The 24,009-nt window shown below is 47.7% G+C and overlaps 1 protein-coding gene across 15 annotated transcripts in view; it reads right to left on the reverse strand.

The window, feature by feature from the left end:
- Positions 1-575: 575 nt before the first annotated feature.
- Positions 576-24,009, reverse strand: part of LOC119448894 (beta-1,4-N-acetylgalactosaminyltransferase bre-4) — a 174,617-nt gene continuing 151,183 nt past the window's right edge. For 11 of the 15 annotated variants that reach the window (XM_049666077.1, XM_049666073.1, XM_049666070.1 and 8 more), the window contains 2 exons: positions 8,535-8,630; positions 576-1,327 (listed from right to left, as the gene is read on the reverse strand). In XM_049666077.1, the coding sequence (XP_049522034.1) occupies positions 1,195-1,327; positions 8,535-8,630 (229 nt within the window). In that variant the 3' untranslated portion in view covers positions 576-1,194. Of the gene's footprint in view, positions 1,328-8,534; positions 8,631-11,436; positions 11,651-24,009 lie in introns of those variants that run through there. The other 4 variants (XM_049666071.1, XM_049666067.1, XM_037711672.2 and 1 more) reach the window with 2 other exon arrangements.

The raw sequence follows: 24,009 nt of genomic DNA on the forward strand, positions 1-24,009 counted from the left end.
ATTAGCCTAGCCCAAAAGCCAGGACTGGCTAGGTGCCCATCAGCTCCGCTGTCTCTTTAGCACTGCGCCTCCAGTGCAAGCTACGCGAATTTTTTTTTCAGTTTCAGTATCGGAAACGCCTATATTTGGCGAGCTTTCTGTAACGCTTCCGCTCGTATTTAAAAAAAATGAAATTTTGCGATTAGGCTGTTGTATATTTACATTATCTTAAACTAGGCCTTTTACACGCTCCAAATTTTGTCGCAGTTGGCCGGCAAAGCACATAACCGCTGCAGCCACTTAAAACTGCAATCCGCTTATTGTGCCTATTACATGTAAACTTCCGAAAATTTGTCATTCCTGTTCTTGGCCATGGAGTCTGTGGTCAGGATCATCGGCCCCTGTGATTGTACAGAGCGCCGGGCAGTTGTACGTATACATCCTTCCGGTGCTTGAGTAATCCGAGGCTGAAGATGCGCAGAATGCAGGACAAGAAATGCTGTTTTGTATGTTTATTTATTAAATTTATTTATACTGTGATGTGTGCGCCAAATATGTCACCAAGGTTTCTGTTATTGTATCAAGCAAGTAAAAAAAAAAAAATTGAAAGAAAGTTACAGCCCGAAGGAAACACTCAAGCTCACAGTCCACAAATATTCGCAGAAACTGCGGCGCCTGTCCGTGTTGATGACACTAGATACAGCTTCCGATGAGTGTCACACCAAAAAAAAAGAGATAAACAAGAAACAAAAAATCACACATTTCACTGGTTCCGTGCCAAGGTCACAGCGACAACATCCCTTTGAAAATGCTGCTGCGAACACGTCATAGAAAACATATCGTCCGTCGAAGAGGAAAGTTAGTAAATTGATAAGTAGTTGCAATCTGTTCAAAATAGGTCGCAGTATTATGAAACACTGTTGCACGTGGTCAATGTTTCAAATACGCAGCAGTGAGCGATGTTGGACCAGTCGGTTGGCATGTCTTCAGAAATGCAATCCAGCGCGACAAAACGAAGACTGACAAGGCGAAGACTGGCACTTGTGTTGTATTCTCCCTGTCGCAATTCCGCTTGCCGCGCTGTATCGCACTTGCTATTTGAAGTATGCGACTTTGGCCGGAAAACCTATGCGACGGTGCAGTTATTTGTACATTCTGGACTGCCATGGAAGCGTGAATTCTAGAGCGTCGCTTCCGGTGAGCTCTTCTTGAAGGTCATTTGGGCTCTCGCAGGTCTACCAGTATCCAAGTGTAGAGCTTCTTGAACGCTATGTCCAGGCGTCTGTACTTCAGGCTGTTTAGACCGTCCGTGGTGACGCGGCTCCGCCAGTGCTTTAAGAGCTTCATCCTGAAAATGTTTCACACTTCCTAGAGACGAATACTTTCCGCACCAGCGTACAGTCTGTTAGCAATGTACACTAACTTATCCACGCAACCCTGTATGCACACCCCCGCAATTTTTCAACAACTTTTACCTTAAATTCCCCATAAATTGTACGTTTATGGAAATAAAGGCAAATTCAAAATTCGAATTCAAAATATCACGCTAGCATCGACCGCACGGGGTTTCAGTGGGCTTGTAGCGGTGAGGGGTACTCCTGAAGCGAACAGCGCCGCAGAATATATAAGAACTAGAATTCGGCTTGTACGACCGCACATAAAGTTGCCAAATCCCACCGCCCGCGCCGCTACAAGGCCGCTGACACGCCGTCCGGTCGACTATCACGTGATATTGTTAAAAAATTGCAAGGGTGTACATGTGTCGGGATAAATGGTACTTGTGGTCGATACCAAAGGCTCATCCGTATGCGCACATTTTGTTTAGCTGAGGCATTTCCCATTCGTGCGCTGTAGCGTATCACAAGCAGTGGGAACCAATCATAGAAGGAACTGTTTATCTATTCATCGAAAAGGTATCCCTAACTAGCATCGCAGTACTGACTGCATGTTCCCTTTTTATTCCTTTTTATTTATTTTTTATTCGCGTAAACAACGCGAACACTCCGCTGCTTGAAACAACGCTTCTTAGTAAACAACTACGCCGAGTAACGAATAACGAAGAACACTAAACAAATAGAATGTCTCTACTCTTTTGACATCAATTGTTTCTCCCAGTGCTCGGCAGTATTCTTCTTGCCTATAAATTTCACGAATAATATCCCGAGCTTTTATTTCACGCAATGAATGACAGCGTTGCCGTCCAGTAAATGTACAGGCCGGGTGACTGATGGAAAAGGAAATCTGGGGCGCTATAACGTAAAATGATTCCAAACTGTTTTGATTCCAATTTCTGCAATCAGCCTCCACGACTTGGTCAAAACATTTTCGGGCCACTCCCAACTTCGCCTGTCTGTCACGCGACGTCACGAAAACCGCGATAGCTCCCCATATGATATAACGTGTACACAATGATTATGCATGATTAAACCGCACAAAAGAAAAATAATCATTCCTTATTCGACGCCTTTTCACCATTAGCCCTCTGCTATTGGTCCAATGTTTTCTGGCTACGCCCACTTCGCCTGTCTGTCACGCGACCTCACAAAACCGCGAAAACTCACCACGTCAAAGTGACGTGTACGCGAAAAAATGCATTAATATGCCGAACAAAACTGAAAATTTTTCCGAATAGCCACAGACTGCCCCGTTCCGAAAGGAATAGAAGATGGCTGCCCGCCGATCGCTCAGGCCCACGCTACTCGCACCTGCCGGTGAGCATGTATTTATTTGCACGTGATAAACCTTTTTGCGGGGCAGTAGCACGTTATCGAGCCCTTTCGGCTTGCATACGACATCGCTGTGCCAACTCTTGCTTGCTGAGGATCCGTTTTAGCGGCATTCTTATCCTTCCGTTGCACGCCGCCTCGATTTTCGATCAGCCACCGCAAGCGAAGTAAGGCGAAGCCGACCAATCGAAGAAGCCAGCACCACCCTCTCCATGCGGTTATCTATTTTCACTGTGCTGGCTCGGCCCCATCGAAACCCTCTCCACTAGAGCGTGCTCTTCGCCTCTTGTCAGCCAATTAGATAAGGAAAACCGGTGAGTGTAGACAATGTTATTGGTTTTGAAAGAGAACAAGGGTGACCTCCTATATACGAGGAGAGTGTTTGATTGGGTTGTTCAGACAACACTGCGGGTCACCCCCGATGCTTGCTTCGGTGGTTACGTAAATTTGACGTCAGGAGTTTGGAATCAAAATAGTTGGGAATCATTTTACGTTATAGCGGCCCTGGCTTTTCTATCGAACCCTGGCGTTTCGCTCTGTTCAGTGGGAACATACGTAAACGCCGCCCGCGGAGGTGATCTTACTCTATCGTTCCATTTCAGTTTCTCACTTTCCCAACTTAACAAAAATGTGGTTGATCCCTCTTATATAGGAATCGGTATAGAACACGAAAGTGAAACGTGTCTTCACAGAAGTAGTGTAATGTTTATTGCACATTGATGTATAATGTTTATTGGTGTTTTGTGGCTAAAGCGCCCTTAGGCGTTGATGCACCCACGCTGACGCCTGGTGGCACGTCTCCTCCATCACGACTACCAACGTCGATGACCATGAGCAACCGTCGTGCATATGGAAGCTGCACTACGCTGCACACGCTAGCACAACGCGAAAGACGAAGCACGTAACTGACACACTAATACAACGCGCAAGACAAAGCACGTAACTGAATCGTCACCGAGTCAAATCAGCGCGTACAGCGCGTCGTAATTGCAGCCTCCGCGATCAACTTCAGAAACATTTTCAGAGCTAATTGCGGAGGCCACGCTCCGCTGTGCTGAGTACAGTGAACGCCACCTAGGTGGCGTTGGTAGTCCTTCTTGATGCCAGCGTCCCTTCGAATGCTGGCATCGAGGCGTCGTAGTGCTGAGACCACCGAAGCGTTCACTGTCGGTGCGCGTTAGTGTCATAATGCAGTACTTATCTTTTCTGCTCGTAGGCGGCGGCACCACCCCGAGCAAGAGCGCGGGTACACGGAGGAGTGTTAGATATATAAGGCGCGTCTGTGTAGCTCTCTGCAAATGCGTTTGTGGCGCAATGGGTTAAACGCTCGGCGATCTATTGTCGCGGACCGAAAGGTCGTGGGTTCGATTCCCAAATTTTGCATGTTTGTGGAACTTTTTCTTCTGGTTTTTTTCTTTGTATTATGTTCGTGTACATTGTAAGAACGTCACATCCGTGACGGAAATACGTCAGTGAAGTCTTGGTGGACCCCGGCATAAAACACTTTCGTGTTAAAAAAAAAGAAATCAATAAACACGGGAATGTAACGTCACAAAAAGCACTGCAGTTCCCACATTTTATAACACTGTACGACGTTCAATGTCACTATTTGTCATTACGCTTCTTCTATTGTTGGTCTATTACTATATCTTTGTTTGGGCAAATTAGACAATACACGAAGGACTGAAGGCACGCAACAACATGCATTTGGCTGCCCTCAGGCGTGATCACTTAAATGTTTTTCTGAGTACTGATGCGACAACTTTAGTAAATGAAAGTTGTTAAGGGTGCGCTGGTAGTATATATATGTGTGCATAAAGAAAATACATTGCTTCGTACACTCTCGGTAGCACGAGATGCACACGGTCGAGAAAGGAAAGCACGAAAAAACACGGGTCGCTTGACGATGCTCGTACTACCCGTGCCTTTATTTCCTGCCCCTGTGTATCTCGCGCAACCCACAGAGAAACCAAGGCGTTTGCTATGGCTAGCGGGTACATTATAGCAGTCTTAAACAAGGCATAGCACTGGACGAGGATTCAAACACACGACAGCCGCTGAGATTCACCCAATGTTTGTTCCTATCACTTCGTATCATCCTATCTCTATAGTCAAACAATAAAGAGCATCTTGCAATGACATCATGACACCCTGCCCTCCCTCCCCCGACGAGTATGTAGATTTTTAACGCGAACGACGCAATAAACATTGGCTGAATGTGGGCACTGTCGTGTGTTTGCTCCACATCGTCCTGTTCTTTGCGCTGTCAAGCAGTATGAACGAGTACATGTAATCACGCCCAACTTTCAGTTCTTCTGTCGCATGTTTTCGCATACATAGTACTAGCTAAAATTACAAAACGTTTGTTTAAGCATGACACCCGCAATACGTATGCATATAACTAGCTTTCAATTATACTTAGTAGCAGAGACAACTCTCAAGTGCAAAGTTTGGGATTCAGGCGAGTGACAGTATACTATGGTGAAGAATTCATTGTGTTTTTAAATATGGAGGATATAAGAATTTTTTTCGGAATTCGCCTTTTATCCCCGCCGAGAAGTGTCGATGAAAATAGTGAAGCGCAGTCACAGCGAATGTAGTGATTCCCTAAATAAACATGCTCTCCTGAAGATACCTCCTTTTATTGCGATAGCAATTATATGGAGACTCAAAAGCAGATTTCTGCCGTCGGCGTCGCCGTCGCCGTCGCCGTGAGGTTCCGTATGACGTCAATGGAGTTGAAATCGTCGCCGCGCGCCGAACGCTGTATGTGCGAGTGAAAGGGCGCGAGGGGCGCGCGCTTTCACGGGGAGTGAACGCACGGCGAACAAACGCGCGTTCTGCGCCGTGCTCGCTTAAGGGCTGCAGAAGTAAGCGTCTCTTTCCTCCTTTACAATCACCATATATGTAGAGCAAACGCGCCTTCTTCCGACGCGCGAGAGGCCGTGGGGGAGGGGGGGAGGGGGAGGGAAGGGAGGCGACGTTTAGCTGCGGCACCAAGTGCCTATTTATATCAGAGGCTCCGGCAACAGTCACCAACGCCGTACGCATTTTGTGCGAACGCGGGCAAAACGCCGACGGCGTCGACAACAGTTCTGCGCGTTGCTGGTGCTGCTGCATGTCCAAGTTTATACAGCTGATAAAACTACTATCCTCACTCCGTATAGCTCTCTACTAATTTGCTATCGCAATTGGTGCTTCGCCTTTCGGGTGAAACTGCGACAAATTTTTTGTGTTATCGCAGTCCCTAGATTATGCATTGCCCTATGTTAACAATATAAACCTTTCTGCAAGTCGCTGGTATTTTGCATGCCCCTTGTGAAGCCGCGTTAAAAATGTTTTTTATGATTAGTAGGACACCAATAGCTGCTTTCGTAACCTACCGACATATGCGAACACAAAGTAGTCAACTTCGACAGCGCCGAAAACACAACACTTCCTGCAAACACTTTCTGCCATTCAGCTACTTCTTTTAAATGCGAAGCATTTCTTGGCGAACATTTGCCACTTTGACAGTATCTATCTATCTATCTATCTATCTATCTATCTATCTATCTATCTATCTATCTATCTATCTATCTATCTATCTATCTATCTATCTATCTATCTATCTATCTATCTATCTATCTATCTATCTATCTATCTATCTATCCTACGTCTTGCTGCTCTCATGGTCGTTTCGTTAACTTGGTATTTACCTAAATTGGCATAGTATAACAAGAGCTTATGACGTACATAAATCATAGGTCATGACATGTGTGTCATCCAGGTCATGTAAGAGCAGTCTACGCCTTGGTGCTCTCATGGTCATTTCGTTAACTTGGTAGGTACCAAAATTGGTATGTATGACAACAATGTATGGCAAGCATAAATGGTAGGTCATGACATGAATGACATCACATGCGTGTCATGTAGGTCATGAATCACCCGCCTAAAACGGCAGTGACCCAGTCAAAAGACATAAACACTCAAAAACCACTGAAATGGTTTCGGACATGGGACTAAGGGAAGGAAACACTAAGGGATGGTGGTAGAAGTCGTAGTAATGAGCATGACTCAGCAAAAAAAGATTAACACTCAAAAACCACTCAAATGAGTTCGGACGTGGGTACTAAGTGAAGGAAACACTAAAGGATGATGGTAGAAGTCATAGTAATGAGCATGACTCAGCAAAAGTGACAGTGACTCAGCAAAAAAATCGCACACTCAAAAACCACTGAAATGGGTTCTGACATGGGTACTAAGTGAAGGAAACAGTAAAGGATGATGGTAAAAGTCATATTCATGCGCATTCTTCTTCTTTCTGGGGTTTTATGCGCCAAAACCAGTTCTGATTATAAGCATGATTCAGCAAAAATGACAATGACTCAGAAAAAAATTTAACACTCAAAAACCACTGAAATGGGTTCGGACATGGGTACTGCGTGAAGGAAACATTAAAGGATGGTGGTAGAAGCCATACTCATGAGCAGGACTCAGGAAAAATGACAATAACTCACGAGAAAGGATCAACACTCAATAACCGATGAAATTGTTTCTGACGTGGGTACTAAGTGAAGGTATCGCTAAAGGATGGTGCGTTCGCTCTCCGTGATAGCGTGCGTCCCCGCACGCTTCCGCTCGGGGATACGGCGCGCGGCGAATATTTTATCTATACGGAACCTCACGGCGACGCCGACGATGACGGCGACGCCGACGGCAGAAGTGCGGTTGAAGTGTCCATATAATTGCTATCGCAATAAAAGCATTAACACTAAAAAAACAATGGAATGGGTTTGGATGTGGTACTAAGTGAAGGAAAAGGTAGATGGTCAAAGTCATAGTCATAAGCATGACTAAGGCTTTTGCCTTAAGGTCTCTTAGGCGTAGTTAAAGGGACTCCTGAGGACTAATGACGTGAATGTCATGACATGCGTGTCCTGTAGGTCATGAAACAGCCGTCTACGTATTGGTGCTCTCATGGTCATTTCGTTCACTTGGTAGGCTCCCCGAACCTGCTTCGCATAACCGATTCCTACAGGGTGTGGGATCTGCCAGCTTTTTTTATATGTGACACTTCATAGAATTAAGAAACCACTTGCATCTTCTTGTTGCACGCCTGTTAATTCTTGTTCTTGCAGGAATGTATCACTCATGTGCTTCAAGAGAGCCTCAGACGTTGCTTTTAACAGCGCCTGCGGATATACGACTCCAAAGAGACATTCCACTTGCAATTTAAAGCTTGCTCTTATAGCGTGTGAGTACCTATTAACACCAGAAAGCCCCAGAACCATTCCAAATCAAGCAAACGAACAACTTGATCCCCTTTATTTCTGGCTAGGAAGAGTACATTCGTATATAAAAATAATAAAATGCTATTAAAGCTTTCAAACAATTAGTATAATAAATCTTTAGTAAGTTGTCTGCTGAGCTATCTATAGCTGAAACTTCGCTCCAACATGTGAAAAACGGTTTGGAGCTAGCATTGTTTTTTTGTCCTTAAATCATCATTTTCAGCCATCAAACTCAATGTATCAAATGTGATATGCTTTGGGCTTTCTAAAGTTAATGCATTTTGAAAATACGATTTTGCTATTCCCCAATTATGCAGTTAGCTGAAGGTTTGCGCAGGTGTGCAAACCAGTTTGTTGTTAAAATTATCGCTTAGCACTTAACAATTCACTGCAAGATAGCAATGCTTTCCCACCAATAATGGAAGACAGACGGACACTTTAATTGCGAACTAACTACCCTTCTAAGCATCTACCAAGTCGTTGCCTGCAAAATGAACAAGAAACTTGGCAGCGTTTCATAACCCGCAGGCTCGACCACCACCACAAGTAATCTCACCTTTTCTCGCTTGGCTTGCTTTTCACATGGGCGAGGGTGAAGTACCTCGCCACATCTTGTGGACGCCTATAAATCTTGTAGCCATGGTTTTGTAGCCTGCGTTGAACAAAAACTGTATGACGTTCTCAATATCATTGTAGAAGGATTTCAATGATTGAAAAAAGTAACGGAAAAGCACACCTTTCTCTCAACAGTGTTGCCATAACTTGAAAGCACCGGCCCGGCAATTAGGAACATTTGAGTGAAGCTTAGCTACTCTACCTCGGGGCGGCGTTCCATTAGCCGTCATAATAGGAAGCCTTCATACAAACGAATACGCCCCAACGCTAGAGCGTATGCGCGTATGCCGGCTCCGTATATAATATTTGAAATTCCTTCGTTGACTGAAGCATTAACGTATAAAGCACCGCATGCAGCTTAACACTAATAGTTGAGCCGAGCTAAAATGAAAATGAGCACCGGAATCGAACCAACGACCTCGATCTACGTCTGCGGCCAACACTCAGCCTGACTGCTCTCGGCGAGTTTACGCAACCTAGATACACTGAAAATGAAACAGTATGACTAAATTTACTGCGAAGCTGTTAGTGCAACTAAAATCAGCTAAAACCCCGTTTTTTTAAAGAGCTTGAACACTCACGTAGTCAATATTTCACAGAAATGGTGCAAAACTTACGGGTAATGTATAGTCAATTCTTGACATATGTAGCGTTAATTATGGGCTGCATGAAAATTGAGAAGTCCTCGTCTTCGGCCTGATGAGAGGCATTATATGAAATGCTCACACAGTTAATTCCCGTTCCCATCCCTATATAGAGTAGCATGCCAGCGGTTGTATATAGGCGGCGGTGGAGATTGTTGTGGAAAGGGGTGAAAAGTTGGGTTAAGTGCAACGCGATAACTGTCTCTCAATAGAGGACACCTCAACCGCGTTGCACAGAGGGGAAGTGGGATTGAGAGATTAGAGGAGAGAAAGATCGCAGAGGGAGCAGCAGCAGCATCCGAGGCGCCGGAGGCGCGGGAAAAGGGAGGTCAAGGTTTAGACACGGTCAGTGAGGCCGGTGTCGTCAACGAAGCTCAGGAGGGCACGGTACAGCTTCAGGTGACTTGAAGAGCAGCCCGAGGGGTGCACAATTTCGTGTGGTGAAGAACATGGGAGGCCGTGCGCACGGTAAATGCGGGCGAGGGTGGCGCGCGCCGTGAAGAATGCAGGGCACTCGCAGAGGAGATGCTGCAGCGTTTCTGTAGCGCCGCAGTCTTGGCAGAGAGGCGAGGGGGCTCCGCGGAGGCGATGTTTTCGCTCGGCAGGCCAGACGGAACCGGTCCGGAGGGCGAGGAGAAAGGCGCGCTCTCTTCTCGTCAAACCGGATTCCGGGAGAAGGCGTGGCGGGCGCTCTTGTGCGACGCGGCTGTCGGGGTGTCGCAGGGCAAGTTCCCGTCTGATATTTCGGCGCGCGGTGTCAAACGAGTTGACGCGCAGCGAGAGAGGCACGGCGGGCTCGTGGGCGCGCTTCGCGAGGTCGTCTGCGGACTCGTTTCCGGCAATACCGACATGGGAAGGTATCCACTGGATACAGAGATCGCACCCCTGTTGCTGCAGTGCGTGGAGTCTGCAGGCTACTCGTTGCGCCAGGAGTGGGGCGCGCTCGTCGAGGAGAAGCTGGTGGAGAGCGGCCCTAGAGTCGCTAAGAATTGCCACCCTGTTTAGGAATGGCAACTCTTCAAGAATGTCGGCTGCCAGGTGGAGCCCGACAAGCTCAGCTGTGGTGGAGGAGGCGCGATAAGAGAGGCGGCACTGTCTGGCGATGTCAAGGTGGGGCACTACACAGGCGGCGGCGGCGGAGCCGTCCTGACGAACAGAACCGTCTGTGTAGAGGTGAGCCCTCCCCACCAGGTCGTCCTGGATACGTGCAGCAGCCTCCTGAACGATGGCGCAGTGAGGCGTGCGGTGCTTGGAGCGGACGCCCGGCAAGTCGAGGCACACGCGCAAAGGAACTCGCTTGTTTGGTGGGGGCCAGTCTGCAGGGGTGGCAGGGGCGTCAACCACAATGCTGTCGTAAAGCTCGAGGAGCTTCCCCACGCGAGATTTAGGGAGTTCGCGCAGGCAGGACAGGATGGGGCCGGCACCCGGGGCACGAGAGAGGCGCTCGATGTGGCCGAGGGCGCGGAGATCGGCTGTGAGGGAGACGGGCCAGGCGCCGGTTTCTGCGAGGGTCTCAGCAACACGGGATGTTCGGGGCAGGCCATGGCACATTCGGAGGACACGTCGTTGGTCGATATCGATGTGCCGCCACTGAGATGGTCGCAGGTCACATAGCGGCAGCGCGTACAACACACAGGAGAGGGCAACCGCATTGTACATACCCGCCGCGAAGGAGGGGGGGCAGCCATCACCTCGCGCGAGGAGAGCACGCACAGCGGCCTCGACACGGCGCATAACGGCACGGAGTCGGCGGCAAAATACTGTTTTTATAATAAAGAGTCTCTCTCTCTCTCTTTTCGCTGGCATACCACATACGCTTTAGTTCTTCATTCATGCGCATTCTTGGTAGATGTTGGTAGTAGAAGGATGTTGGTAGTAGAAGCCCCACTTATTTGCGCATTCCCTGCCCGTTATTTTCTATAGCGCCAAAAATTCTAAGCAGTCTAGCTGGGATGCTCAGGTGGAGTACCTATACTCTTTAAGCGTTGACCACTGTAGGTAGATTCCCACTCCTTATTCGTGCATTCGTAGCATCGAAAGGCTAATCTGTGCAGCATATCGCACATTCTCCCTCTGGTTAACCTCCCTGCCATTCTAGACATGCTTTCTCTCTCTCTCATCTTGAATTGCCAAAAATTTTTGGACTTTCATTGTGTCGCTAGAACTTTGTTTACTTTAGAACTATATAGAATAAACAGTTCATCAATGATAGTATTATTGGGTTGGCGCGTTTTGTACGTTCCGCAGGGAAGTTTGGTCTCTTCCTAGCTTTGACTGCAAGAGAACTCGCCTGTAAGCCATGTCGTCGTCTTCCGCTCCCCATCCCCAGTACTTATTAGAGTATCCATTTACGCGCAGCATCTGCTGCTTGTTGACTGCACTCACTCCGCCAAAGAAATAGGAATAATAAACTCTGAAAAGAAAAAGAAACACAACCATAAAAAGCGCTTATTTGCACCATGCACGTCGTGACCAATACATGTCTCACAAGTGACTGGGATACGCTTCCTGATCATAAGAAGGATGTAATATTGGTATCCCCTTGCGAGCGACATTCCTGGAAATGTTTTCTCTGCGCATAATCACATCTACAAGATGACTTTGCCAGGCCAAAGATGTCCCTACCTTCGCACTGCGGAAACTTCGTCTTTTTCGGACAACCTATGCGAATGCCACACAGCCCAATAATCTGTTTCACTGCACTTACCTCAATTTGCATAGCACTCCATCTCTCCACACTTCATAATTGGCTCGCTCTTCGAGCTAGCACTTCTGTTATCCTAGAAAGCCGTTATCTTTGTGTGTGATTATTCTTAGTGAGGAAATGGGCGTTCCGCTGCTTGAACAATGTCGTATGGCTCCAACGAAACTGTTGCCTCCGTGGCAGTGGCAGCTCATAGAGTGTGACACATCGTTCGTAGATTTCACTAAACACGTGCCAGAGCCAAACATTAGACTGCATTTCTTAGAACTCCAATCTAAATACTTGTGTGCAGAGTTTTACAGAGACGCTTCATGTCACATGCCGAGGTACCTTATGCAGCCGCCGGTCTATCCTTTTCGGAATCCGGTGTACTGCACCCGGAGACAAGTATCTTCACGGCTGAGGCCTATGCACTATTGTCGACTGCGAAGTATACAATGAAATGAAAACTTCAAAAGACTATCATATTTACAGACTCGCAAAGTGTCGTGCAAGCCTTGAAGTTACTCTTTAAACACAAAAAAGATGTACTTAATGAGCTCTATTCAATTCTGTGTAAAGCGTATATATCTAACCAGCATGTCATTATATGCTGGGTGCCTGGCCATAGAGACATTAAGGGTAATGTGTTTGCAGACCAGTTGGCCACATCAACTACATCGCAAGCTATTAATCCTGCCGCTGCTATTCCTTCCACAGATCTGAAGCCTTTCTTGCAAAGGAAACTGCGAGACCACTGGCAGCGCTTGTGGAACGCTGAAACGAATAATAAGCTTCACTTCATTAAACTACAGTTAGGTTTCTGGCCCCCTGTGACAAAAACACGACGAATTGATGTCCTGTTGTGTTGTCTTAGAATAGGACATAAATATGGCACCCACAGCTTTTTGCTGACTGGCGATGAACCACCAAGCTGTGGTAAATGTGGTGAGAGGCTTACCGTCCTCCACGTCCTCCTGGAGTGTCGGGAAGCCGAAACCGAGAGAAATAAATATTTTCCACAAGCGTACCGATATCATGTCCCTGTTTCTTGTTGAAGAACCGTTTTTATTGCGATAGCAATTATATGGACACTCAAAAGCAGATTTCTGCCGTCGGCGTCGCCGTCGCCGTCGCCGTAGCCGTCGCCGTCGCCGTGAGGTTCCGTATGACGTCATTTGGAGAAGAAATCGTCGCCGCGCGCCGAACGCTGTATGTGCGAGTGAAAGGGCGCGAGGGGCGCGTCTTTCACGGGGAGTGAACGCACGGCGGAGAACAAACGCGCGTTCTGCGCCGTGCTCGCTTAAGGGCTGCAAAAGTAGGCGTCTCTGTTCTCCTTCACAATCACCATGTATGTAGAGCAAACGCGCCTTCTTTCGACGAGCGAGAGGCCGTGGGGGAGGGGGAGGGAAGGGAGGCGACGTTTAGCTGCGGCACGCAGTGCCTATTTATATCAGAGGCTCCGGCAACAGTCACCAACGCCGCACGCATTTTGAGCGAACGCGGGCAAAACGCCGATGGCGTCTTCAACAGTTCTGCGTGTTGCCGATGTTGCTGCATGTGCAAGTTTATACAGCTGATAAAGCTAATATCATTACTCCGTATAGCTCTCTACAAGTTTGCTATCGCAATTGATGCTTCGCCTTTCAGGTGAAACTGCGACAACTGTTTTTTAATGCCTAAGCAGTAGTCGATTTATTGAACGATGTGGTCCTGCATGTTATTAGCCCAATAAGTTCGTAGCACACGCTCTCTCCAGAGGATGCCACTGTGATAGTAGTTTTTGATAGCACATGCCTCCAGGCCCTTGTGGTTCAAGGGCTCTGTTTAGGCAGTAGTGCCTCTTGCCAATTACTGCATCGTGTCATTCTTTCTCAATGCATTTTTCATTTCATCATAGTACACCTCATTAGTCATTGCCATGATTTTAGTACATGTATATTTTACGCACTTTACAGCGCTTATTTTTAGGCCCCTTTACAGACACGCGTCATCTACTTCTCAGAATTCATCGCTCCACTGCAAACTCACAAACACTGGCATGGCGCTCTTTGGCCATACCTGGCAATTGCGCCATAAAACACCAAACATCATCCTCATTTCTGTTATTATTGCGATAGCAATTATATGGACACTCAAAAGCAGATTTCTGCCGTCGGCGTCGCCGTCGCCGTCGCCGTAGCCGTCGCCGTCGCCGTGAGGTTCCGTATGACGTCATTTGGAGAAGAAATCGTCGCCGCGCGCCGAACGCTGTATGTGCGAGTGAAAGGGCGCGAGGGGCGCGTCTTTCACGGGGAGTGAACGCACGGCGGAGAACAAACGCGCGTTCTGCGCCGTGCTCGCTTAAGGGCTGCAAAAGTAGGCGTCTCTGTTCTCCTTCACAATCACCATGTATGTAGAGCAAACGCGCCTTCTTTCGACGAGCGAGAGGCCGTGGGGGAGGGGGAGGGAAGGGAGGCGACGTTTAGCTGCGGCACGCAGTGCCTATTTATATCAGAGGCTCCGGCAACAGTCACCAACGCCGCACGCATTTTGAGCGAACGCGGGCAAAACGCCGATGGCGTCTTCAACAGTTCTGCGTGTTGCCGATGTTGCTGCATGTGCAAGTTTATACAGCTGATAAAGCTAATATCATTACTCCGTATAGCTCTCTACAAGTTTGCTATCGCAATTGATGCTTCGCCTTTCAGGTGAAACTGCGACAACTGTTTTTGTACTGGCTCTTGCTGAGCACGTTGCTAATGTGCTCGGCGAGAGATTCTAAGCTATGGCAATCACAAACTAAAGGCTCCGGACTAAAAAGTGTAAAATAATTAAGTTCATTTCCTGCCACACCAAGGTACCATGTGGAGTTTGCTCATTCATTTTACGCTCAAGGCACATAAAATTATTTCGCGTGCACACAAAAAACAATATAATTCGACCAAACGTTAATGAAGTATCATAGTCTTCAGCAAATAAATATATTCTACAATGGGATGCCTGTTCCTTACATATAACATACACGCTCTCTTTTTGAAGCAATAGGATAGGATAGGAATAAACTTTATTTGTCCAGCGGTTAAGGCTGTTGGTGCCCGGGGCTAGGCTGCCAGGGGTCCATCGCCGGAGAAAAATCTTTCGAGATCCTCGGCAATGGCCCTGGCCCGCTGGAAAGACCACAGACAGCAATAATGCTGCTTTCACTTTAGCAGCGAGACATTTTATCACTTGACTCGACGAAGGTTTTGGAAATGAAGGCGAACCGGAGGCTATACCCGAAGTGCAATATTCCGCGGAACTGAACCCGAACTCGAACAAAGTCAAGGAAACTTTTCTTTCATAAGCTGAATTACGAAAACGGGAACGCTCGCAAAACACACCTGCCAATAAAGATCCAGAGCAGACCTAAATAGTGCTTGGGAGAAGCTAACAATAACAGCAGTAGGTCTTCTTGTAACAATAACACTGGTACTGCCGTGAATGAATGACGCTACCTCCTTGGCTCGCAGAACCTGAGCCGACAAACGACATGCGAGATCTGATCTTGTTTCAGATGATTAATGAAGACATGCTTGCTTGGCATCGCCAAGCAGACCAACGTAGGCAGATAGAGAACTGCAGAGCATTATTGATACATATATGCAGGTGGGCTCTTCTTTTTAAACAATACACCTTTTCTTTAACGACTATGAGCATAGCCTGTAAAACATCGCGTTTTTGCAGAGGAGTTGTAATGCAAGGTGGTCATTCTTTGCCATTAATGACCAAAGTTTCAGCAAACTAATTACCAAAAACTCATTATTTTTACTAGAACCTATTTTAGATGGCAAATTTGTAGGCAGTCATATTTTGATGCATCGACATTATAACAAATTATGAAACTGAAGCCTAATTCAAGATAAGGTTTAGTATTGAATTTCTGGGCCCAGTCAAGGCAATTTAAGAATTGAGTACACCGGAGCAGAGACAAATCAGCCTCGCTATTACGTCAGATGGAAAGGACACGTTTCAATCTCGTAGCAAATACTGACACGGTACTTAGTGGCGTATGCTTGGCACGAAAAACAAGCCGCCACAGTGTCTCTGTAGTCCGTATCTCTACAGTCTAAAAACTTATGCAGGCCCAACGCAAATCTTGGAATCTGTGTGAAACGAAGCTTTAGTGAAGTGGTTGTGTAAATGCTATAAATTTACCTAGTTTATTTCTCCGGCTTTTGTGCAAAAGAAACTGGCGCGCGCATGTTCTCTGGCGTACCCGTGCTATGCAATGTGAAGCAGGAGGCGAGCATCACAAAAGCCTAGTTAGCGTTAATTGGCACGCTAAAAGTGTACGTCTGACTGCGTCCTAACGTGTAAAGAAGTGTTACGCGTTTGTAAAACGTGAAGGCGAAAGCCTACCAGCCGTGGAAAAGGACGACGACGACGTACGCGCGAGCAGTGGCACGAGCGCGTCTCTGTGACCACGTGACGTGTGCAATCGGGCCCGCACTAGGCACAACTTTAGTTAACCACAACGGTGGAGTAGCCGTGGCTTCAGGGAAGCGTGCTCGGCTCGCACCGCGGAGGCCTGGGTTCCGTTCTCACCCAGGCCGAAATTTACCAAAGTATCTTTTCAAAGCCACCAATTTACTTTGTTTACAGGAACCTCCCTGAGAATTATGACGTCAATCCGATCATTTTTTGACTTGTTTTTACTATTTGTGGCGTCGGCCATGTTTAGTCACTGGCACAGTTTCGCCAAAGTCATGGAAAGGTCACGGAAAGGTCACCGCCAAGGGCACCGCCAACATGGACACCAAAGGTTTTCTTCGCCTTAATAAAACGCAAAAAGCGAATATGGCCTAATGGTTAGAGCATCGGGCTGCTACGATGAAGGACCGAGGAGCGATCCAACCATGAGGCACGTAATTCACTTTAATGCGAATAGCAATAAAAAGCCGGCAGATCCCACGCTCTGTGGGAATCGATGTTATGCGATGCAGCGTGCGGGGAGCCTACCAAGTCAAAGAAACGACCATTAGAGCACCAAGACGTAGGCGGCTGTTTCATGACCTACATGACACGCATGTCATGACATTCATGTCATGAGTCCTCAGGAGTCCCTTTAGCTACGCGTGAGGGACCTTAAGGCGAAAGCCTTAGTCATGCCCATGACTAGGGCTTCGACCGTCGCCTTTTCCTTCACTTTCTATCACATCCGAACCCATTCCATTGGTTTTTGTGCTAATCTTTTTTCGCTGAGTCATTGTCTTTTTTGCTGAGTCATGCTCATGACTATGATTTCTACCATCACCATTGAGTGTTTCCTTCACATAGTGCCCTCGTCCGAACCCATTCTAGTGGTTTTTGATTGTTGATCTATATTGTATTGAAAAAAGGCTATTTAACACAGGCTATTGAACATTATCTTTGTCTTCTGCATATTCATTTCCAAACCAATTCTTACACTTTCTCGATTAAGGTCCTCAATCATTTGCTGTAATTCGTCTCCATTGTTACACTCCTAAGCCTTCCCAGTCTAAGAGCTTGAATACTTCTTCTAAGCATGCAGTGAATAGCACTGGAGAGATTGTGTCTCCTTGCCGGACCCCTTTGTTGATAGGTAACTTTCTACTTTTCTTGTGGAGAACCAAGGCATCTGTGGAATCCTTGCAGATATTTGCTAAGATATTGCAACGACGTGGGATCGACGAGGACGCGGAGCAACACCAAATAAGACACTTCATCGGTCGCCAAGAAAAACCAACAACGTCTTCTTCGTCTCCACGCTCAACCTAAAAGCCCGCGCTACTTCAACCTTGTCCCCACTGGCACATACCCGCGGCAGTATAGTTGTTCCATTGGCTCCCCCCATAGAAAAAAAAATCATCGTTGCGATGACAGAGGCTTGGCAAACTACGATAAAGAAAAAGAACTGTGCAATCTTGCCAGTCTTCATAGTACGGCTTCATACGAAGCACGTGAACGACTTCGGGTAAATGCCGTCGGCGCTTTGAACAGTGAGAGCCATCCGGAACGACTTCGTAGGTGACGTCACTGATGCGTCGAAGAACTATGTAGGGCCCGAAGTATCTGCGCAGGAGCTTTCCAGAAAGCCCACGCCGAAGAATAGGTGTCCAGACCCACAATTTGTCGCCGATGTTGTATGTTGCGGGTCTGTGCCGAAGATTGTAGCGTCTGGCGTCACATTCCTGTTGTTCGTGGATTCGCCAACGCGCAAGCTGCCTAGCTGCTTCTGCTCGATGTGTGATCTCTTCAGCACCCGTCTCGTTGTCATCAAATTCATGAGGGAGCATTGCGTCTAATGTTGTCGTAACCTCACGGCCATACATGAGCCTGAAGGGTGTCTTGTGAGTGGTCTCTTGACGAGCCGTATTGTAGGCGAAGGTGACATAGGGTAAAACCTCGTCCCAGTTCTTGTGCTCTGCATCGACGTACATGCTTATCATGTCAGCCAGTGTCCTGTTGAGTCGTTCCGTCAGCCCGTTTGTTTGAGGGTGATAGGCCGTGGTCTTCCGGTGGGCGGTACAACTTAAACGTAGAACGATGTCCAAAAACTTGACCATGAACGCAGTACCTCTGTCCGTGATGACTACTGCCGGAGCGCCATGTCATAAAACGATGGATTCAAGAAAAAAATGCGCCGCTTCATCTGCTGTTCCCCGTCGCAAAGCAATTGTCTCGGCTTATCTAGTGAGATAATCCGTGGCGACGATTATCCACCTGTTGCCGGTAGTAGACGTTGGGAAGGGGCCCAGAAAATCCATGCCTACTTGTGCAAATGGTGTGGCAGGTACTTGAACAGGGTGCAGAAGGCCGGCTGGCTTGACGGAAGGCGGTTTGCGGTGCTGGAAATCCAGACATGTCTGAGCATAATGCTTAACGACCGCAGCAAGTCTCGGCCAGTAGTAATTCTGCCGAATCCGTGACAATGTGCGAGTGTAGCCCAAGTGCCCAGCGGTCGGCTCGTTGGGGCAGGCGTGTAAGATTTCACGTCGAAGCGATGAGGGAACAACGAGCAAGTAGTTGCTGCCGCTAGGGGAGTTCTTCTTGTAGAGTACGCTGCGGCGCAGGCAGTATGACGCCAGCCCTTTTGCAAATAGCCTCGGCACGCTGTTGGTTCGTCCTTCCAGGTAATCAATCAGCGGCAGCAATTCAATGTCATCCCGTTGCTGGCGTGAAAGATCGGCAGTGTCCATGAGTCCCAGAAAGACCGTGTCGTCATCGCCTTGTGCTGCCGTCTCAACAGGAGATCGAGAAAGGCAGTTGGCGTCTGCGTACCGTTTTCCTGACTTGTATGCGACAGTGAAGTCGAACTCTTGGAGTCGAAGACTCCGACGTGCGAGCCGGCCGGAAGGATCTTTCAAATTAATGAGCCAGCAGAGCGAATGGTGATCGCTAATAACGGTGAAAGACCGACCGTACAAATACGGACGAAATTTCAAAACTGCCCATACCATTGCGAGGCATTCTTTTTCAGTGGTGGAGTAGTTAGCCTCCGCTCAGGACAGTGTCCTGCTGGCGTAAGCGATCACCTTTTCGCTGTTGTCCTGCAATTGTACGAGCACCACCCCTAGACCGACATTACTAGCGTCTGTATACAATATCGTCGGGGCGTCTTCATCGAAGTGTGCAAGCACGGGAGGCGCTTGCATGCGTTGCCGGAGCTCATGAAATTCCCGCTGCTGGTCTTCGCCCCAAGTGAAAGGTATATCTTCTCTGGTGAGCTGTGTTAGCGGCCACGCGATGCGTGAGAAATTCGCAATGAATCGCCGGTAATATGCACGTAGTCCCAGAAAACGTCGCACGACCTTTTTGTCCGATGGGGTCGGGAAATTAGCGACGGTAGCAATTTTATCCGGATCAGGTCAGTCTCCTTGGTTACTGACGACGTGACCGAGGAACTGGAGCTCTTGAAAACCTCTTTCAGCCTCATTGGAGGCTGAAATGTTGCTGGCGCTGAACACAAACCGAAGGGGAGTACCTGAAATTCGTAAAGTCCGTCAGGCGTCACAAAGGTGGTTTTCTCACGGTCTCTCTCATACACTTCGATGTGCCAATAACCGTTTTTCAAGTCCATTGAGGAAAAGTAGCACGCGTTTGGCAACCTGTCCAAGGAATCATCAATACGTGGCAGTGGAATAACGTCCTTCTTTGTGACCTGATTGAGCTTCCGATAGTCTACGCAGAAGCGCAGGCTACCGTCCTTCTTTTTCACTAAAACTACAGGTGACGCCCAAGGACTATTAGATGGTCGAATAACGCCATCTTCCAGCATCGTCTTCACTTGTCTTTGGATTGCGTCCGCGTTCCTTTGGGGCCACACGATGAGGGTTTTGTCGAATAGGTCGGGCGTCGACATCAGTAATGATGCGATGTTTGTTAAGCGGCGTTTGACCAACTCTTGACGCAGATGAGAAACAGCCCTGGTACTGATTGATGAGCTCAAGAAGACGGTCTCGCTCAACGGCCGTTAACGTCGAACTAACGTCTACAATAGGCGGAGCTGTGGGGATCGGAGATGTCTCCTGCGCTCAGTGGCAGTCTTCTATCGGTATTACTTCTTCGAAATAAGCGACAGCAGTGCCTCTCACGATGTGTCGACGCTCCTTACTAAAATTCGTCAGCAAGAGTTCGGCGCTTCCGTCGATTACATTAATAAGTGCTCTGGCAATGGATATGCCACAATCCATGTGCTAGCGCATTGATGTGTTCAGCGACTCCAGTCCCATTCTGCAGGCTGTCACAGTGCACGGGTACGAGAGAGCAACTCTGCGGCAAAAGTATCACGTCGTCTGCTGCTATACGTAAGCGACGTTGTGGATGCTCCTCATGCCTGACATTATCCGAGTTCGTTGCAAACGCGACGCTTCTGTCGCGGATGTTAATCACGGCACCGTACTCACGCAGAAAATTCATCCCCAATATAAGTTTCTTGCAACACTCAGAAAGAATGACGAGGGTGGCGACGAAGGTTGAAGCGGCCATTAAGAGTCGGGCTGTGCATTTACCGATAGGTGTCATCAACTGACCTCCGGCGGTTCGTAGGTTGGGTTCATGCCATGGCGTCTTCATCTTCCTTAGTTTGTCGACGAGCTGTGCGCTTATGATTGAAAAATGGGAGCCAGTGTGAACAAGAGCGGCTACTTGGTGGCTGTCAATGCGAACGATGAGGTCAGCGCTGACGCAGTCAGTTACGTCTTTCGTAGTTGAGTCCGTCGTATTCGTCGTTGCATTCGTCGGAGTCTTTACGTCGTTGTACGTCGATAATGGGGGATATGGCGAACTGTCGTCGGTGGATTTCTCACAAGGCCGGCAAACAGTTGTTCTTTCACTCCCCGCAAAAGATACCGCAGCTTTCGCTCCTCTGGCATGTCAGGGTCTGCTCTACGGAAAAGACGGGCCATATCTTCCGAGAACATAGCAACGCTCTCATTGGGTTTTTGAATTCGGATTTCGAAGAGACGCTGCGCATTTCCCTCATGTTGATGCTTGTAAAAGTATCCAGCAGCTGTGTGCAGAAGTCGTTCCAGGTGCAAAGCTTCTCTCCCGGTTGACGTACCACGTACGAGCATTGTCCGTCAGATAGAAATAGAAATCGAAAGTTTGTCCGCCGAGCTGGTCACATGGTTGTACTTGGAGGACGCGCTCGAACTGATCAAGTCCAATCTTGGGCGTCTTCAAGGCATCACCATGAAAGCTCTCCGGAACCATAGGTTTCTGCAGGGTTACTTGCGTTGGAGCCGCGGGTGGCCACGGTAGTTGCAGGGGGCGAACGATTTCTTGAGGTTTCTTGCAGGGGACCGGACTCGGGCGCTGAGGCCTAGTAGGCGGCGACTGAACTGGTGGACCGGTGTTTCGATGCGCAATGGCGATTCCGGGCTCGATCGTTGGCTCCGCGAAGGGGTGCCAAGCATGAAGGATGGAGAATACCCAGCACCTCCACCAGTGTAACGACGTGGGATCGACGAGGACGCAGAGCAGCACCAACTAAGACACTTTATCAGTCGCCAAGAAAACCAACAACGTCTTCTTCGTCTCCACGCTTAACCTAAAAGCCCGCGCTACTTCAACCTTGTCCCCACTGGCACGATACCCCGGCAATATAGGGTTGCAATATTCACGATGCCTCCTCTGCTCCTTGATTACGCATGCCTCCATGACTGATGGTATCTTACTGAATCAAATGCCTTTTCATAATCAATAAAAGCCATATAGAGAGGTTGATCTGTATTCCGCAGATTTCTCGATGACTTTATTGATGACACGGGTATGATCCATCGTAGAATATCCGTTCCTGAAGCCAGCCTGTTCTCTTGGTGGCTGAAGTCAAGTGTTGCCCTGATTCTATTGGAAATTATCTTGGTGAATATTCTATACAACACCGAAAGCAAGCTAATGGGTCTATAAATCTTCAACTATTTAACGTGTCCCTTCGTATGGATTAGTATAATGTTGGCGTTCTTCCAACTCTCTGGTACACATGAAGTTGTGAGGCATTGCGTATAAAGATCCGCAAGCTTTTCAAGCATGATATCTCCTCCATCTTTGATTAAATCTACTGTTATTCCTCTTCTCCAGCAGCTTTTCCCCTGGCCATGTCTTTCAAGGCCCTTATAACTTCATCAATAGTTATAGAAGGAGCCTCTGTATCCCGTTCATCACTATTTCGAATGAAAGTCGCTTGGCTGTTTTGGGCACTGTACAGGTCAGTATAGAATTCGTCCGCTGCTTTTACTATGTCATCGAAATTGCTGATGATATTACGGTGCTTATCTTTCAGTGCATACATCTTGCCTTGTCCTATGACAAGCTTTCTTCTTACTGATTTAATGCTGCGTCCATATTTTGTCCCATTGCTGCGGCGTCCTCAATCTTTCCCACGTTATAATTTCGAATATCGCTTACTTTCTTCTTGTTGATCAGTTTTGACAGTTCAGCGAATTCTATCTGATCTCTTGAGTTGGACACTTTCATGTTTTGTCGTTTCTTTATTAAGTCCTTTGTTTCTTGGGTAAGCTTACCTACTGGTTGCCTTGGTGCCTTACCTCCCACTTCAATTGATGCTTCTGAGATCAACCTAGTAACGGTTTAAGATGGGGTGATGAAGTTAGAAAATTTGCAGGCGCAAGTTGGAACACGCTAGCGCAAGACAGGGGTAATTGGAGATCGCAGGGAGAGGCCTTCGTCCTGCAGTCGACATAAAATATAGGCTGCTGCTGATGATGATTGTCTATCTATCTATCTAGCCGCCTACGACTTTGTGCTCTCATGGTCGTTTCGTTAACATGGTATGTACCAGAATCGGCATACTATGACAAGAGTATATGACGAACATAAGTGATATATTATGACATGAATGTCATGACATGCGTGTCTTGTAGCTCATGAAACAGCCGCCTACGTCTTCGTGCTCTCATGGTCGTTTCGTTAACTAGGTAGGTACCAACATTGGTATAGTATGACAGGAGTGTATGACGAACATACGTGATAGGTTATGACGTAGATGTCATGACTTGCGTGTCATGTAGGTCATGACAATAATCCAGCGAAAAAGATAAACACTCAAAAAACACTGAAATGGGTTAGGACGTGGGTACTAAGTGAAGGAAACACTACAGGACGCTGGTAGAAGTAATAGTCATGACCATGACTCAGCAAAAATTACAATGACTCGGCGAAAAAAGATTAACACTCAGAAGTGACCACAGCGGGCCAAAATCATCGGACCACCACGGAATTTGACGCAGAGGCATCAGAAGACCCAGGAACTCGCTGATACCAAGATTTTGGCAAGGCAAGTCCTGGTTTTCCCAAAATCCATCTTAGCCTGACCACGCTGAACCACCACGCCAGCACTGCCGGCTGGCAGGGGAACGCGGGGCCCCGGGAGCCCGTACGCTGTCTAAGCGTACGAGGTGAAGTGAAAACCTCGGAAAAGGCCCGGACCACCCAGTGACCGTTAGGGACACGGACACGAAAACGAAGACTAAATGGGGATGCCTCGGGCGTCGAAGAGGATTCCTATGGCCTGACGGGGTGATCAAGGGGGATCCGCCACGACGCGGGAACAGCGCCAAAGAAGGTCAGTGGAAAATCGCTCTATC

Source organism: Dermacentor silvarum, chromosome 4, assembly GCF_013339745.2.
Source record: "Dermacentor silvarum isolate Dsil-2018 chromosome 4, BIME_Dsil_1.4, whole genome shotgun sequence".
NCBI classification, from domain to species: domain Eukaryota; kingdom Metazoa; phylum Arthropoda; class Arachnida; order Ixodida; family Ixodidae; genus Dermacentor; species Dermacentor silvarum.